Source organism: Peromyscus leucopus, chromosome 3 (genome assembly GCF_004664715.2).
Source record: "Peromyscus leucopus breed LL Stock chromosome 3, UCI_PerLeu_2.1, whole genome shotgun sequence".
Taxonomy (NCBI): Eukaryota; Metazoa; Chordata; class Mammalia; order Rodentia; family Cricetidae; genus Peromyscus; species Peromyscus leucopus.
In genome coordinates this window covers 61,424,120-61,441,343 of record NC_051065.1, presented here as the reverse complement: position 1 = coordinate 61,441,343, position 17,224 = coordinate 61,424,120, and the positions used below count along the sequence as shown (strand labels likewise).

Here is a 17,224-nt window from a genome sequence, read left to right as displayed (position 1 = left end):
TACAGTCTCAGCCTCTTTTAAAAATTTCTTTTATTATATTTATTCATTTAGGGTTTTTTTGAGATAGGGTTTCACTATGTAGCCCAGGATGGCCCTGAACCCCTTGATCCTCCTACTTCAGTCTCCCAGTTGCCTGGATTACAGCCATTGACTAGGCCTGGCCAGACCATGAATTTTCAGTCCCCTGGAGCGAGGGCCTGAATAACCTTAGTGTAGTGGAGAACTGGGTCAGAGGGAAAGGGTCAGAGGTGCCTCAGGGACCTGCCTCACCATGTCCATCCCAGCAACCACAGAGCTGAGGCAGGACGGTAGAAGCAGGTGGGAGGAAAGCGGCCTTCCCGCCCCGGCTGCCAGACCCAGTTCCTTTAAGGGAGCAGGAGTGCAGACCACATCCCCGCACACTGGCTCTTCAAGGGCTCTGGCCCCAGCCCAGCTCCAGCCCCGGACTGATTCTCGGCAGTGACCTGACCCAGGGGGTCTCTCAGGCTTTCCACTGGTGGCTGCTGGGGTCTTGAGGCTTCTCTGCAGCTGGGGCCGAGGTCAGTGGGGCATCCAGGGCTTGTCTCCGGATAAGCTCTGCATACAGCCCGCCCTTTCTGAGAAGTTCTTCGTGGGTCCCAGCCTGGAGGCAGAAGGAGGGTCATTCAGCAGAGCTGAACTCTGAGCCCCAGCCCCGTCACCTGATAGGCTCCCAGCCACTTAAGCTGATGCCCCATTTAGAGACACTTGACAACTCTGGGCTCATTTTAAACAAAACAACTTGGGCACAGCTTTATTGGTCAATGCCACCTGCTCAGTTGATGTCTCTTCTTCAGCTTGGGGCTGTGAGATATACATCCAAGTGCTCTGAGGCTCTGCCCCTGACTGCTTCCATAAAAGTCCCTGACACAAAGCTGGATGGTAGTGGTGTACCATTAATTTCAGCAACAGAAGGCAGAGGCAGGCAGATATCTATGAGTTCAAGGCCAGCCTGGTCTATAGAGGGAGTTCCAGAAAGCCAGGGCTACACAGAAAAACCTGTATAGGTTTCTCAAAAAACAAAAAAAACAAATAAATAAAAAAGTCCCTGATGCAGTATCTGAGCCCCTGGGTGGCAAGCTCTGCCTCAGACTTTTCATTAACACCATCCACATCCTCTGGTCCTGGGAGCCTGCAGCTCACCTCTCCCAGAGGTCAGAGCTTATCTGAGGACAGAAGACCTTGGTCTGTTGGGATGTTGTTCCCAGAACATGACCTCAAGCACCTGGAGCCAAGCCAGGTACGCATATAGCTTAGCTAGGCCACCTGAGCCCCTGCCCACTCCCAGCCCGACTGACCTCACAGACTTGGCCATTGGCCATGACGACGATGCAGTGCGCTGCACGCACAGTACTGAGCCGGTGGGCAATGACTAACACGGTGCGACCAGCGCTGGCCCGGTCCAGTGCCTCCTGCACCACCCTCTCAGACTCTGCATCTAGTGCACTGGTGGCCTCATCCAGGATCAGCACAGTGGGCTGCTTGATGAGGGCACGTGCGATGGCTAGGCGCTGCTTCTGGCCACCAGACAAGGTTGCGCCCCGCTCACCTACGGAAAGGGGACAGGATCTGAAGTGACCCTCAGCTCCACCCTTGGAGGTGGTAGGCCATGGGCACTGGCTACATAGGCGCTTCCATCAGGCTCCTCTAAGGACCCCACCCCTACCCCATGTGCATACTTGTCAGTCTGAGTGCTCCAGCATAATAATGCACATAATAACGCACATGAAACACAAGTGTCTTGCATGAGTGTCCCTTGGTGGGTCTCAGATCTGGGTGGGCAGTTCCCACCAGGTGCCCACAGCAACAACAATCTTCCTGGATCCTGGCCTCAGTTGTAGTAAGACCATTTGGTAACCAAGCATGGGCAGTGCAACACAAAGATGTTAAACACAGAGGCACTTGACATCCTGGGAGCCACATATAACCTCAAGAGACTGCAAAGTGATGGCAGGATCACAGGTCAGTAAGGGGAGCAGTCCTGGGAAGCCCAACAGCAAGGGACACTGGAATTTAAAGTACAAGGAAGTACCAACCGGGAGAGATGACAAGGGTCTCCCACCAGAACAGCGCAGAGCCCTGAGCATGTATGCACAGCTATGTTAGGACCTGAAGGGACTGCTAGAGACCGGTACAGCCTGAAAGGTCCCAGGCAGTTAGCTGAGAAACCTTGAGAGGTAATGGAACATTCTGAAGCACAGTCAAGTTGCTGGATAGTCCATCTCCTCTATACGATACACACAGCCCCTAAGATGGACAGAGGAGCTGTGGGGATGACCATCTAAGGCTCAGGCTGTCACAGGCACGAGCTAGTGTGCCGATCTATGTTCTAGCACCCTGACACAGGAAAGGCCTGCACAAGACGCCAGCCTGTTGTGCTGAGAGATGCCACTGCAGTGCCAGAGAACTGGGGCGTCCTGGGAACCAAAAGAATAGGGACAACTTAGAAAGGAGCCCTATTTCCTGTCTGGGGCTATGGTAGGCCGCAGAGTGGACAAGTCCCTTGGGCCTGTGGCCAGGGTTCTCCCATTTACCATCGTTACATCCTGTCTCCTCTCAGAGCCCTCTCTAGTCTGTTATGTCTGAGCGACATGGGCTGGAGCTCTTCTGTCCCAAAGAGCCATCTCTGTCCCGTCAGCCACAGTCTGGCCTTTCCGGTGTGACTCTCCTCGAGCTCCCCTCTCAGGAGTCACACTGAATTGCTCATTGCCATTAGAACCCTGGCCCCTGAGCTCCACCCTGCCCCGCTGACCCAGCAGCTTCCCGCCAAGAAACCCACCAACTACGGTGCTGTAGCCGTCAGGGAAGCTGCTGATGAACTCGTGGGCATTGGCTTCTCGTGCAGCTCTATACACCTCTTCATCAGAGGCCTCCAGTTTTCCGAATCGGATGTTCTCCATGATTGTTGTTCCAAACAGGACCGGCTCCTTGCATGGTTGAGGGGCACGGGAACACATAGAGATGGCGTTTACAGACCATACTCTGAGTTCACTCTCAGAATGTGGGGACTGCCCTGTGCACCAGGGACCTATTTTAGAAGACCCCAACTGCAGGGAGGGTCCGGAGTTCAAAGCCAGATGCTAACCATGTGGGGACAGGGTTGCTCATTAAAAGGAAACAGGCCCTTCCCACAGAGGACACAGACTCCCTCACCAAAGGTGATGATGGACAGGCCCTATGACATGATAGGGGCCGTTGGAGTTCTGGTCTCTTCCTGCATGTGGGTAGCTGTCCCTCCTGTAGTGGTGTGCTGGCTTTATCTCTAGCCCACAGAGAGAAGACGGTCCCTTGTTGGGCTTGGTGGGTGGGAGCCGCTGGCAGTGTTAGTGCCCTGCTTTGGGATCCTAAGACTGCAGCCCACAGAAGCAGTGTCTGTGCTCGGGAGTATAAGGGACAGAACTGCAGCTGTCTGGGAGAGAGACATCCTGGACGCAGAGGATGGCTAGTAACCATTTAGGCCACAGATATCCTCAGAGGATCCGGGAGATGAGTAGTAGAGGAGAAAGAAAAGGGGCCCAGGTTTGCTGCTCAGACCCTGCCAGCCTCTGCCCTTCACCTGGCTGATGAAACCTATGACCTGGCCCCGGAGCCAGGAGGGGTTGAGAGTACGCAGGTCATGCCCATCCAGTGTCACCATGCCAGCTGTGGGGTCATAGAAGCGCTCCAGCAGGGAAGCCACCGTGGTCTTTCCTGGAGGAGGGGGAGGTTGGAGGTGTGGGGAGAGGAGAGAGGGTTTTGGAGACTCTCCCAGCAAAGAGGGACCCTTGTAGCAATGGAGGATAGCCCATCCCAGGTAGGAGCAGTAATCAATAAGGGCTTGCTACCAGCTGTGCCCCAAGCGGCTACCAAAACATGAACCAGAGGATGGGAGATGACGAAGTTCCCCTTACCTCCCCCAGACTGGCCCACAAGGGCCACAATCTTGCCAGGTGGCAGCGTCAGGGTGAAGTCCTTGAGCACCTCGAAGCCAGGACGGCAGGGGTAACTGGGGTGGTCGAGAGAGCCCCAATCAGACCAGGTTCCTGGACCTTACTTCCCTCCTAAGTCCCCCAGCAGGGGCTTGTGTACAGGGAGCATTCAGTTAGAAGGCTTCCTGACTTCCTCTCATCCTCACCCCAAAAGAGTCCATTTCTCAGCCTACCCACCAATGCTGACCTGAAGCTGACATTGTGGAAGGTGATAGAGCCATGAAGGTCCTTGCTAGGGATGCAGCTGCCCCCCGTCAATGGGATGCAGGGGCTCAGGGCCATGTACTCAAAGACTCGGGCACCTGCGCTCATCCCACGTACCACCTGCAGAGGGAATCCAGTTTGTGGTTGAGATTAGAAACTGGGGCTCCTGGTACTGGATAGGGAGGGCTGTGGTGTGTCCAGAGCTCTCACAGCAACACACACACACACACACACACACACACACACACACACACACACACCCCATCTTGGGACAATCTCACTTACCTGACCAAACAGGACAGAGAGGCTGGCCATAGACCTGCCAGGAGAGAGAGAGTTGGAAGAGGTATTAACAAGGGCCGGAGAGAAGGGAAAGGTTGTGGTAGGAGAGACAAGGACATAGGGCTGGTGCAGAGAAGGCCCCCAATATCTTATGGCTACAGGAGCCCTGCGACACCACATCACTAAGCTTCTCTTCCCTCTCCAGTGATAAGATAACAGCGGTCTGCTGCCTAAGCCAGGATCTGGAGGGTGCTCTCGGAGGCAGTGGATGCGGGGTGCATGCCTGGGACTCAATGGCATGCCCACATGCTTCCCAGGCCTTCAGTATGCAGGGTAAAGATGGCCCACAGCATCAGGGAGGCCATCAGCCCACCAGAAGGGATATAACAGCTCCCATGACCTCTACCTGACCTGCCTATGCAGATGCCTTGACAGAGGTCATGGAGATAGGGATCCACAGTGGGAGGACAGATCTAATGCTAGACTTCTGGGCAAGCAAGGACTCACTTTCAAATTAAGGTGAAAAAATGTCAAGCCCTTTCAGCAAAAGAAAACAGAGACAGGGGCTACAAGGGGAAGCCCTGGAGAGCCCCCAAAGCAAAAGTCCCTGACCAAGATTTTACTGTGGGCTTTCCCTAAAGGTGGGTATGTGTAGGAGAGGGCATGTGTTTATCTGTCTAGACAGTGGGTCATCTCCCTTGTCTTGGCAGGGCTGGGGCTGGAGCTGGTCGCCTACTGTGAGTCAACAGCCTTAGTCACGGTCCCCAGTGGCTTGGCCAACCCATGACTGTATGTGCCGCTGTGTGCAATGGATCCTTTCCGAGAAAAGGAAAGACTGTTATCTCAGCAAGCTATGGGCCAAATTCACTTCTTCCAGTGCTGGGGCAAGCACCCCAAAGCCCTCAAGGAAACAGTTGTGGAAGGCTTAGGGCAATGGACACGTGCCAGGAGTAGAAGGCTGTGGAGGGCGGGGCTAAGTGGGGGAGTTATCTGTGGATGTGGATGGGACCAACTCACAGGAGACCTGGGAGCCATTACAGCCTGGCAAGGGGGTCAACCACAACTGCAATCCAAAACACACATGACTCATGGGAGTGCGCTGACCTTGCTCTGAGAGCTGGCACAATGGGACCAGCCGTAGACGGATGAAGTGAACTGGCCCGGACAAGTTCCCTATCTGGAGACCATCCACTCTCTGCCAAAAGGAACCCTTAGCTGGAACTGCACTGCTCCAACACATGGACCCCTGGATACACAGCAGAAGCCAGGAAGAAACACAACAGCTTCCGCAAGGAGGCCAATTCCTCCAGGTGGCTGGGGATGGCCACTTGCCCAGGGGCCTGAGACGGTGCAGGCTGCTCCCTGGGCTGCCCTGCACAGTACTGCTTAGGGCTGAGTAGACTAGTGGGCAGGGAAGAACATGAAGGTGGGAGGTGTGTGCCCAGGGAGGAGAGCCAAGTTGTTCAACTGAGTCCACAGGACAAGAAGGATCATGAGGGGCTGGGGTCCAGGCTGATCAGGGAATTAGGTCAGCACGAGGAAGGCAAGGTCGCAGAGGGGCCATGGTAATCTCCACCTCTTCTGCAATCAGAGCATCTAGATCCCAAAGACAGGAAGGAACAGCTGCTGGGCCAGAGGACAGATAAGCCTTCTGGGACCAGAGGGTCTGAAGGCCCCTGGTGTGGAGCAGAAACAGAACCAGGGGCAATGCTCATGCAGCTGGAAACCAGGTGCACTCTGCTCTGCAGACCTCTGGCTGTGGTGGTGATGAGACCATCTACCATCCTCAGGTTGGCCTTACTTCACACTGGGCACTATCAACCAGACACGAAGCCACTCTCTAAGAAACTGTGGAGTTACAGCGATGGCAAGACAGGGCTCTGGGTAGGGACAGGGCACCACTGGGATCAAGAGTGTCACCTCTATCGGGGCGGTGGTGGTGCAGGCCTTTAATCCCAGCACGGGGAGAGGCAGAGGCACAGGGGTCTCTGTGAGTTCGAGGTCAGGCTGGTCTACAGAGTTAGTTCTAGGACAGCCAAGGCTACAGTAAGAAACCCTGTCTCAAACAAACAAACAAAAAGTATCATCTCTGCAGGGAAGGACCAATTTGAGAAGTGGGGCACTTCTTGACATAGTTGGTGCTAATATGTCTTTGCTCTTTAATTATTTATTATAGCATGCTCACTCTTTAATTATCATAACACACACACACACACACACACACACACACACACACACACATACACACACACACACTATACCTGCTATGTATGGGGAAAGCAAGGTAGAAAACAACAGGAAGAGCTTGAGTTGCATTGAGAAAGAGAGGAGTAGATTAGAGGCCTGTGAGGGCCGCCCCAGCCTCATGCCCAAGATGACAGATGAGCTCTGGGTTGCCATGCGGGGTAGATGGGGCTGAGCTAAGGAGGGCAATGAAAGCTACATGAGTAGCATTCGTCGGGGAGGGGTCTGAGGCCAAGGCAGCCCTTAAAGAGCCTGTCCAGGATGCTCTGTCCACAGGATACTCAGTCCTGACACAGGCCACAACATGGAGGGATGCCCAAAGGCACTGCGGTAGGTGAAAGCAGCCAGGCACAGGGAAGGATGATGTGTGGCTGCACTGCCGTGTGCTCTTTAGTGTGGTCAGGGTCACAGGAGCAGAGAGCAGCAGGGGGCCCGAGCTGGGAGGAATGGGAGCTAGTGTTTAAAGGGAGTGAAGTCTCACTTCTGGAGGAGGCCAAATTCAGGTGACAGGGTCAGCCGTGGCTAAAACACTGGGACACGCACAACACTGCTATAGTGATACTTAAATGAAATAACCGGCCGGGTGGCAGTGGCGCACACCTTTAATCCCAGCACTCGGGAGGCAGAGGCAGGCGGATCTCTGTGAGTTCGAGGCCAGCCTGGGCTACAGAGTGAGATCCAGAACAGGCACCAAAACTACACAGAGAAACCCTGTCTCAAAAAACAAAACAAAACAAAAACCAAAACAAAACAAAATGGCTAGGGTGATAAATTTTCCATTGTCGATTTCACCACAATTAATTTTTTTGGGAGCTTCTCAAGAACACTTGAGGGTTGTCTAGAAAGCTAACGATGCTGACTGCATTTCCAAACGCAGGCTCAGTGAAGCCGAGGAAGGTTTAGTGGAAGTTTTGGAGCTCTTCCCTGTTCTGCGTTTCCTTGGGGGACAAGGCAGGGTTATAGTGCTATGCAGTAGCCCCTCCCCCAAGCATGCTGGCACCCCTGTTCTAGTAAGCAGGGTTATGGAAGGATGAGGGTGGGGCATGACAGGATGGATGACATCAGAACTACTGAGAGACGAGAGTGCTCCCCACTCACCTCTGTACCGTCTGCGAAGCCACCAGGAAGGACATGAGGTCTCCTCCTCTCAGCTGCTGCCCAGCCACAAGGGAGCCCCCGACGAACAGGGTGCCCAAGACCATACCTACGTGGAAAGGGCCAGGCAGTGAGGCAGGAAGTGGCAAGAGATGAGCGCTGCATCCTGAGTCTTACTCCTGCTATCCACCTGCTGACTTTCAGGCCTGAACTCCTCATTTGCAAGTCGAGATGGGCAGGCCAGGTTTAGTGATACAGGCCCGTAACACTCATGAGGCTGAGGCAGGAGGATCACAAGTTCAAGGCAGCCAGGGATACAGAAAAAGTCTAAATAAAGTCAGCCTGGGTAACTTAACGAGGCTATATCTAAAAATAAAAGGGCTGGGGAGATGGCTCAGCGGTGATTGAGAGCACATATCGCCCATGCTGAGGACCTGAGTTCAGTTCCCAGCAGCCATATCAGGCAGCTCATAACTGCCTGTAACTTCAGCTCTGGAGGCCTCCGGGGCCCTGCACTCACATACACATACCCACATGTACACGTAATTTAAAATGTAAAAATAAAACGATGGGTTGGAGAGATGGCTCAGCAGTTAAGAGCATTGGCTGCTCTTCCAGAGGTCCTGAGTTCAATTCCCAGCAACCACGTGGTGACTCACGACCATCTGTAATGACGAATTCTCTTCTGGCCTGCAGGCATACATGCAGACAGAACTCTGTATACATAATAAATAAATAAAAATCTTTATAAAAGATGAAAACTGTAAAGGGCTGGAGAGACAGGTCAGTAGGAGAATGTTTTCCTAACACTCTTGAGGTCCTGGTTCTGCCCCAGTGGCACAAAAATAACTAGGAGTGGGGAGGGGCCGGAGCACACACACACTCCCTAAGGTGCCCTGTAGAATTCTCCATGAGCTAAGGGCTATCACTCTCTAGTTTCCTGCAGTTGTTAGTAGCTGGGCATCTCACAAATGAAGGTACTCAATGTTAGGTACATCTGGGCAGGTGGAGACTGTCTGCTGCCTATCTCTGCCCTCACCTAGCCCATGCCCATATGCCCCCCACCCCCCAGGCAGGGCATCATTCACTCACAGTTGAAAGCAATGTTGGAGAGCCCTTGGAACAAGGCAATGCCCCTGCCCAGCTCTTCTGCCTTACAGCGGCATGACTCCAGCTCTGCTTGATAGCGTCTGGGAAGAAAGGCCAGGCTGGGCACTCAGGAAGCAGCTGGGCTGAGGGCCAGTACAGGGAGGGTAAGTGACAGAGATGGACCCACTCTGTACTCTGCCTTCCCAGAACTTACTCCTCTTCCCTCTGCTCCATAGCAAAGGCTCGCACAGTCCGAACATTGCCTAGGGCCTCGTCTGCTACGCCTGTTGCCCTGGCAACCTGCATGGAGACAGATAAACAAGGAGTAAGTTATAGACAGGAAGAGGGGTAATGAGGGTCAAGGAGAATGGGCCAGAGATGCTAGAAGAAACAAGGGGGACATGCCAAGAACTCCAGTACCTGCTCCTGACACTGGCGAGACAACTTGCGGAGACCTGAGCCCATCAGGGTGCCCACTCCCATGAGGGCAGGTGTGGCGATGGCCAGCAGCAGTGTGAGGCGTGGGGACAGCATAGACAGGGACACCAGGCTACCAATCACCTGGGTGCAGCTGCGCAGTCCCTGAGTAGTGAGAGGAGGGTTTGGAGCATCAGCACCAGGTAGTGGGTGTTCTGCTCGGGGCAGGAAGGGGACAGCTCTGGAGGTTCTGGGGCAGTCACTGGTTACTAAATGAAACCCTTCCTGACTAGCCAGGACCTGATCACCAGTTGTGAAATGGATGGGTGAGAATGGCCATACTCTTTTTACTCTAGACAAATCCATTGCTTATTTCTGTTCTGGACACACTGAACTGCACAGGAATACACCGACTGCCACGGGCCAGTGTTCTGCAAATCTGGGGCCCGGGGATGGAGGGGCACACAGGGTGGGCTGTCGGTACGCACTAGAGCCATGCACGAGATCGATGCTGACCGGCAATGGGCACAACGGGGTCAGGCTGGGTCAGGGGAGTTTGCTCCCACCAGGGTGGTTCCCAGTAGCCCATAAATGGCTTTCCGGGGGAGTCAGGGTTTCAGAACGCGGAGCAGCAGCCTGTCCTGACCTTGACACTGTCCTAGTTGCTCCCCTCCAGATCCACTGTTTCCTTTCTCGCACACCTCCTCAGGCCGCAGGAAGTCTCGCTCTACTAAGAGCCGGCAGGGGCCCTGCCTTGTTCCAATGCAATTTCAGGATGTCAGAGCTGGGGCACAGGGGCCTGAACCACTGACCTGGGAGATGACAAGCTTGAAGGATGACTTGAATTCTTGCACATCGGTAGTCAAGCGGCTCACTAGTTGCCCTGTCTTTTTGGCATCAAAGAAAGCAATGTCTTGCCTGGCATTAAGACATGACGGTAGCGGGTGGAGGAAGAGAGGGAGATGTTACTTCAGGATTTGGCCCTCCTCGACCTCCTGGGAGCCATCCATCACCCTGGCCCCACCCCCGACAGCTGGCAGTACCGGAGCAGGGAGCTGAAAAGGGCTTTTCGCATGTCCATGGCCATGCGCTCACCAATGTGCGACAGCAGCACTAGGTATCCGAAGGTCAGCAGTCCCTGAAAGAGAGGCCTGCACTCAGGGAGGCCCCAGGAAGGCTGCTGCCAGCCCCAGGCCCTCCGATTGGTAGAGCTGTACCTGAACACCGTAGAGTAGCAGCAGCTGGGTACTGAGCCTGCGGGACTCAGACATGAAACTCCCCACACGGTCCCTCATGTACTTGGCCACGATCTCCACCAGCTGGCCCAGGAGCAGGGGGATCTGCACGTTCACTAGTGCCGCACCCAAGGCCAGCTGGAACGGGGACAGAGGGAACAGACACTTGGAGAGGAGACCATATTCGCCCCTCCCCAGCTCTGACTTTGACTTTTCCTCTCCCCTTACTGAGCCTTGTCTTGTCCACACTCTGGCTGCTCATGTGGTCACAGAAGCAAGTGTCTCTCTGAGAGTTAGAGTTCAGGCCTCCAGCCTCCCGAGTTCTCATATCCCACAAACTCAGTCCCCTGGCACAGGTCATCCTGATGCCCCAGAGCCCAGGCAGCCCTTGCTGTTTCCACAAGGCAGGGACGCTGTCCCTGTGCAACTCGTTTGGGGCTCCCTAGGCCCTTCTTAGCTTGAACATGGAGGAACAGGGAAAGTCTCACCACAATGGCTACCCCCAGGGCCAGCAGGTGGGGGTGAAGGAAATGCCAGAAGAACTTCCAGTTAAAACGCAGCTCCAGGGCACTGGGCGTGGGGTGGGCACGAGGGGACCCTTCGGCTTCACACAGTGCTATAAGGCAGAGGCGGGGGTGCTGCCAGAGCACAGCAGGAACCACCAAGGTCCCCCCAACCCAACACCAGACAGAGGGGCTCCGTCGGGAAGCTGGTGGGACTTGAGGGAGGTGAGCCCGGAGCTGTGACCGCAGCTGGGCCACTGCCCGGAGGAGGCATGAGCTGAACCGGTCATCTGAGGACCTGTAGATAGAAAAAGGCATTGACAGCTGTGGTTCTGGCTGTCCTTCAAAAGACTAACCGACCCCCTGGGCTCTGGCTGAGCCTTCTGGAACAGCATTTCACCTGCTGCCCCTTCCAGGGATGGTTTTATTTTATTTTACTCTACCCCCCCCCCCCAAGACAGGGTTTCTCTGTGAAACAGTCCTGCTGTCCTGGAAATCACTCTGTAGACCAGGCTGGCCTCGAACTCACAGAGATCTGCCTGCCTCTGCCTCCCGAGTGCTGGCACCACTGGTGGGTGTTGTTTTACTCTTGAGAGAAGATCTAATATTCCCCAGCCTGGCCTTGAACCTCTGCTCTCAAATGATCCTCCTGGCTCAGCTTCCTGAATAGCTATGACTACAGGTATGCATGACCTCACCTAGAATGAATGTCTTAGGGACATTCTCAGGCAACTTTGGTTTATAAGACATTGCACACATCTGTAGTGACAGTGGAATGCAAGGCTATCAGAGTACAATCTTAAGAACCTCTCCCCTAGCGCTGTCTTCCAGCCAGCATCAGCCAGCAAGGCCCCCATTTAGCCTCCAGCACCCTGCTCAGTGCAGGTCTCCAGCCTGTCAAGGTGAGAGGAGACTCGGAGCGGCTGCCGGCCAGAGGCCTCCTTTACAGGGACAGATCAAGGCTTCCTAGAGGAAGGCTCAGAGAGAATCGCGGGGGGTGAGCTTCTCTGTGCTTGGCCCTGCGTGTGTGCAAGGTAATCAACACGGCAGACATGACCTAGCAATAGTGAGCTGACGGTCCACAGTCCTTGACCCTGGAAGATGCCCTTATTCTCACCTGGTAAAAAGAACAACTAAGAGGTGGTATAATTTGTCCCCAGGGATGGGGTGGGCAAGAGGGAACTTTGTTGTCTGGTTGCAGAATCCAGGTTCATTCTACTGTTCTAAATTTGATATGCCAAGGCTATGTGTGGTGGTCGAGGCCAGAGAGGCTCTAAGTTTTTAGACTTATTTCATCCCATTACCTTACCTCCCGCAGGCAGGACCTGAGTGCCTGATGCATGAAGACAAAGGACTGTATGTTTCTCTCCCACTGGGGACAGAGGAAACAGAAAGAAAACCCGCAAAGGACTGATCTCGTCACTGTCTTGGATGGTGAAGCCCCTTTCTTCCCTTAGGTCTCATATGTATACAATGGAAATGTAGACTCGACTGCTTATAACATCTGGGAACCTACTGTGTCATAGAGTATGGAGCTGTCCAAGCAAGTTCCTTCTCCCGGGGCCATGCTGGTGGGGGCAAGGGTGGGGTGGGGAGTAGAGGTCAGAGAGCAGGTGCTGCTGTGCTCGACAAAAGCATCAGAAAAGGCACTGGTGAGTGGGTGCTGGCGGCGTTCAGACTGGAGAGTGGATGGGAGGCAAAGGATCGCTCGCTCCCAGGAGCTTCTGCAGTAGGAGAAGAGCTTCAGCAACAATGTAGCTTTGACAGGGCACATGGGGAGGGAGAGGAAACAGGTGCCTTGGAAGGGCAGTCATCCCAGTTTCTGCAAAGCACCTGGACATGAGGAGACCACCAGGCAGGCTGTTCTGGGCCCTCTGTGGTTTTTAGTGTAATAAAACCAGATTTGTACTTTAGAGTCCATAGCAGAGAAGAGCCAGAGGGGAAGGACAGGACCGAGGGAACCTGTCTGGAGCAGAAGTTATCTGGCCAAAAGTACACAGAGGTATGCTCAGAATAGACTAATGATGAGGAATATGCAAGTGGGGTGTGGCCGTGCATTTCTGGAATCTCAGCACTTGGGAAGCTGAGGCTGGAAGATTTCAAGTTCAAAGCCCTACAAAGTGAGAGCCCTCACTAACAGTTAAGGGCGTGTACTGCTCTTACAGAGGGCCTGAGGTTGATTCCAGCATGCCTATCAGGAAGCTCACAACTGCTGTAACTGCAGCTCAAGGGGATCCGATCCCTCTGGCCTCTGACACCTGTGCTCACTGTACACATTCTCCCTCCACCCCCCAGACATAATGAAAAAGAAATAAGAAATCCAGAGTGAGGCTCTGCTTGGTCTTCAGTGTCATGGCTCTTCCTATTTCCAGACCCTCCTTATTATATATTTCAGCCCTCCTTTGTTCTGAGGCAGACCTGCGCTTAACTCTATTCCACCTGCCTGGTTTGTCATTTTTTCCCACTATGCCTTAAGTCAATCTATCTTCAGTTTTAGACAAAACTCACTTTCTTTTCCTCCTGTACCACTGTCCTAATTTTCCATTAGACAGTATCTTACTGAGGGGGCAGAGGCCATATTTTATACTCCAGAACTTAGGAAATCTCTGGGATATGAGATGTCCATTGCGCAGATATTTGTGGTGCTATGTATATCCTCTTTAGAGATGCAGTACAGGCTGACTTGACTACTGCCATGTTTTGCAAACACACAGATTCACTGTGACTGGCACTGTACATTGCAACTTAGTACAATGCTCCAGCACAATCCAGTACTCCGTGTGTGTGTGTGTGTGTGTGTGTGTGCGCGAGCGCGCACACCAAAGCAGAAAGGTTTCACAAAATACTTGTCTTAATTTTGAAAAGTGTATTCTGACAGTTTCTATTACATTCTTTTCAAAATGAGCCTGACTGCTAAATCCCTTTCGTGAACTGAAATGAACACATTCATTGTTTTTGGTTTTCCCTTGTGTCTCTTGATGGTTTAAATATTATCAACACCCTCATTCTTTCCTAAAGGCTGTTTTCAAACCATTAATAATTTACCATGGCTACTTTCCAGCCACTCTCATCTCCCAACCAAGACTCCAAGAAGGCATGGCGACTGCCAGCACCCGGTGGACAGCTTCCCAGCACTGGCACTTCTAGCTCAGGGTTTGCCCTCCCTCCACCAAACAGATGGGCTTTCCACACAGTCACCCACCCTTGGCAATCTTCCTTTAGACCTCCTAGGGAAACAGTGGCTTCTTGTAGAATATTTACAATTAAATTCCAGATTCTGGGGGGCAGGGCATCCCTACAATCCCAGCACCCAGGAGGCAGAGGCAGGTGGATCTCTGTGAGTTCAAGGTCAAACTAGTCTACATAGAGAACCCGAGGCCAGCCAGAGCTTCACAGTGAAACCTTGTCTTCAAAAATAAAAACAAAAAACAAAAAACACACAAACAAACCCCCACCCCCAAAAAACAGACTCTGGATTCTTGCTAGTCTTTAACCTGTTTTTCTCTCTGGACCAAAGTGGGTTGGAGTTTTTATTTTTTAAATCTTACCAAGAATAGATCAGATTTTTTTTTCCACCCCAGGAATTGAGCGTATGGTTCAGGCATGACAAGAAAATGTTCTGCCACTGAGCCATGTCCTCAGCCCACTTTTTACTCCTTCTTTTTTAAATTTATTACATTTCATTTATTTGCGTGTACCTGTGCCCGAGTGAGTGGAGATCAAAGGACAACTTGCAGGAGTCAGTTCTTGCCTTCCATGTGTGGGTCCCAGGACTGACAAACTCAGGGGGTCACGTTGGTAGCACACCTTTCCCTACTGAGCCATCTGAATGAATGGCCCTTTTACTCTTTATTTTGACACAGCATCTTACAAAGTTGTCCAGTCGGGCCTTGAACTTAGAATGTATGATATACATTCTACTGTACTGAATTTAGACTCAGCCTCCTGAGAAAATGGGATTAGAGGCTCATTTCAGATTGACTCGATTCCTGACAAATGCATCTAGCTTTAAGAATCACTTCTTGATTCATTTTGTTCACTCTGTATCCCAGAATGACTCAAAACTCACTCTGTAGCCCATGCTGGCTTCAAATTCCCAGCATCCTTCCTGCTTCAGCCTGAATGCTACGATATTTCACTTATGTAGCTCTGGCTGGCCTTGAATTCACAGAGATCCACTAAGCCCAGTTAGGAACTACTTAAACTTTTTTTTTTTTTAATGTGTGTGTTTATTTATTTATTTATTGGGTTTAGGGTCATGGAAGCTAAAGGACAATTTACAGGAGTTGCTGTCTCCTACCAATGAGTTCTCAAGTCGAACCTAGGTCTTCAGAATTGGTGCAAGTGCCTTTCTTTACCCGCTGAACCATCTCGCCAGCTAAGGAATCTCCTTTGATCCTTTAAAATAATTTCGGCTAATCCTGAAGCATCATCAATAGTAAATGTCTATGGATACCAATTACAGATACGTCCAGATCTGAGGTGGATTATCAGAGATCGGACGCGGGCTAAGAGTGGCGCCCCTTGATGGGCCGTGGCGACTGGGTGTGGCCACCGGCCGGGAGTCAGCAGCGTCCTCTTCCCTAGTAGGTGCAGACCTGCGGAGCCTCCTGCTGGCACCCACACTGCACCATAAATAATGGAGGTCAATTCCCTGGGGGAGTGACATTCTACTCCTTCCGAGATAGCCTACAGCTCCCAGAAGGCCACGCGCGAGCCCAGAACTCCACCTCCCGGCGGGCCCCGCGAGATGCCGGCTGGTCAATGGCCCGCACTTTTAAGTAGCCCTCGTTCTTTTACCTGGCTGCCGAGAACGTCTGGAAGCGCAGGGATTGTAGCGACCAGCCTGGAAATGGACCACCCCGAATTCCGACCCGAAATAAGTGAACCAACATGATGAGGCCGTAAGGCAGGAGCAACTAGCAACGGCAATCTCACTCTCATCCTACCGGGAACTCCATGTTAGCTATGGCCACCATCCCGACAACCCCTTCGTACCTCGGCGGTGGTTGGAGGAAAGACACATCAGTCTTGCCGCAAAGCTGTGATTGGATAAAATGTTGCTTGAGGCGGGACTGAGCAGAAGCGACTCTGGCTACTTTTTGTTCAATGCCCTAGGGTCGGGTGACGGTCAGAGGGTGTGCAACGTTCATTCTCATATTCGGGGCTGACCTGACGCTTCTGGCTTCAAGCCGTTTCCCTAGGGGTATTCTTGACAGTCTCTACGTGCCCTGGCATCTTCAGGGAGTGTAGATGTTGGTTCTGGGGGGAGGAACGCGCGCAAGTAGACTGGGGAGTTTAAAACAAACAAAAACCTACATGCTCGTGATGCGCCATCACTTTAGTCTCCAACTCAAACCACATGCATTGAAAAACGCCCCGACTGGTTCTGATAGTGACCCTCAATTATCTTGAATTATTAGTATGGAGGTCATAAAGTTTATCAAGGTGCAACCTAAGATCTAACCCACAGGTTCCTTCCTCATTTAGGTCAGAATCTCTGGCCTAGGATTCCAGCTCAAGAGCGAACGGCGTGTGCACCTGTGGGGCACTTATTCTTGCTATAATCATCCCTCATACTACCTCCAACCTAGTCCTGCTAAGTAGCTCTGGGTAGCCTGAAACTCCCTTTGTAACCCAGGCTCGTCTTGAACTCTCCATCCTTCCTTCCCAGCGCTGGGATTACAGGCTTGAGTCACCAAGCCATCTATGTAATTATTTTCTTAACTGCCTCCTCCACTGGCCTTGGCTTCTTGGTGGGAGTGGCTGTGACTCGTTCCTGTTCTCCAGACGTCAGGGAAAAGCGCTCTGATATTCACTGCCACCAGGGAGCGCTGCGTCTGGCCCACATCTGCTCTCTGGTAATCCACCTGGACATTTGAACATTATTAGTTGTTACTAGTATCATTGTTATTAGTGGTGCTTCCGAGATACAAAATGACTTAAGCTGAGGGAAGAAAAGAGATGCTGTGGATATGGGAATTTAAAGTGAAACTGGACGGAACAATGAGCCAGAATTATTTTGAGATTAGGTTAAGGAAATCAGGGTGTGTGTAGAGATAATCCTAAACAAGTATGGACCATCAAGGATGCTGTGTGAGTGATGTCATAGAGAGACACCAGTTAAAACCTCACTTAACCTATCTCTCTGGAGGCCTCAGAAAGAGCA

General features: G+C 52.4%; 1 protein-coding gene across 2 annotated transcripts; it reads right to left on the bottom strand.

The window, feature by feature from the left end:
* Window positions 1–17: 17 nt before the first annotated feature.
* On the bottom strand, window positions 18–16,275 carry Abcb8 (ATP binding cassette subfamily B member 8). 2 transcript variants are annotated; one of them, XM_028879555.1, is made up of 16 exons: window positions 15,856–16,275; window positions 11,041–11,353; window positions 10,535–10,690; window positions 10,361–10,455; window positions 10,130–10,235; window positions 9,321–9,482; window positions 9,115–9,200; window positions 8,904–9,001; window positions 7,815–7,920; window positions 4,476–4,509; window positions 4,174–4,310; window positions 3,909–4,003; window positions 3,575–3,708; window positions 2,798–2,945; window positions 1,317–1,567; window positions 18–622 (listed from the first exon to the last, which is right to left on the bottom strand). In XM_028879555.1, exons 1-16 carry the CDS (start codon window positions 15,948–15,950, stop codon window positions 482–484), a joined length of 2,157 nt encoding a protein of 718 aa, XP_028735388.1. In that variant the 5' UTR covers window positions 15,951–16,275; the 3' UTR covers window positions 18–481. The 2 variants fall into 2 exon arrangements, with proteins under 2 accessions (XP_028735388.1, XP_028735389.1); XM_028879556.2 differs by lacking the exon at window positions 11,041–11,353 and having other exon boundaries at window positions 57–622; window positions 15,856–16,015.
* Window positions 16,276–17,224: the final 949 nt, after the last annotated feature.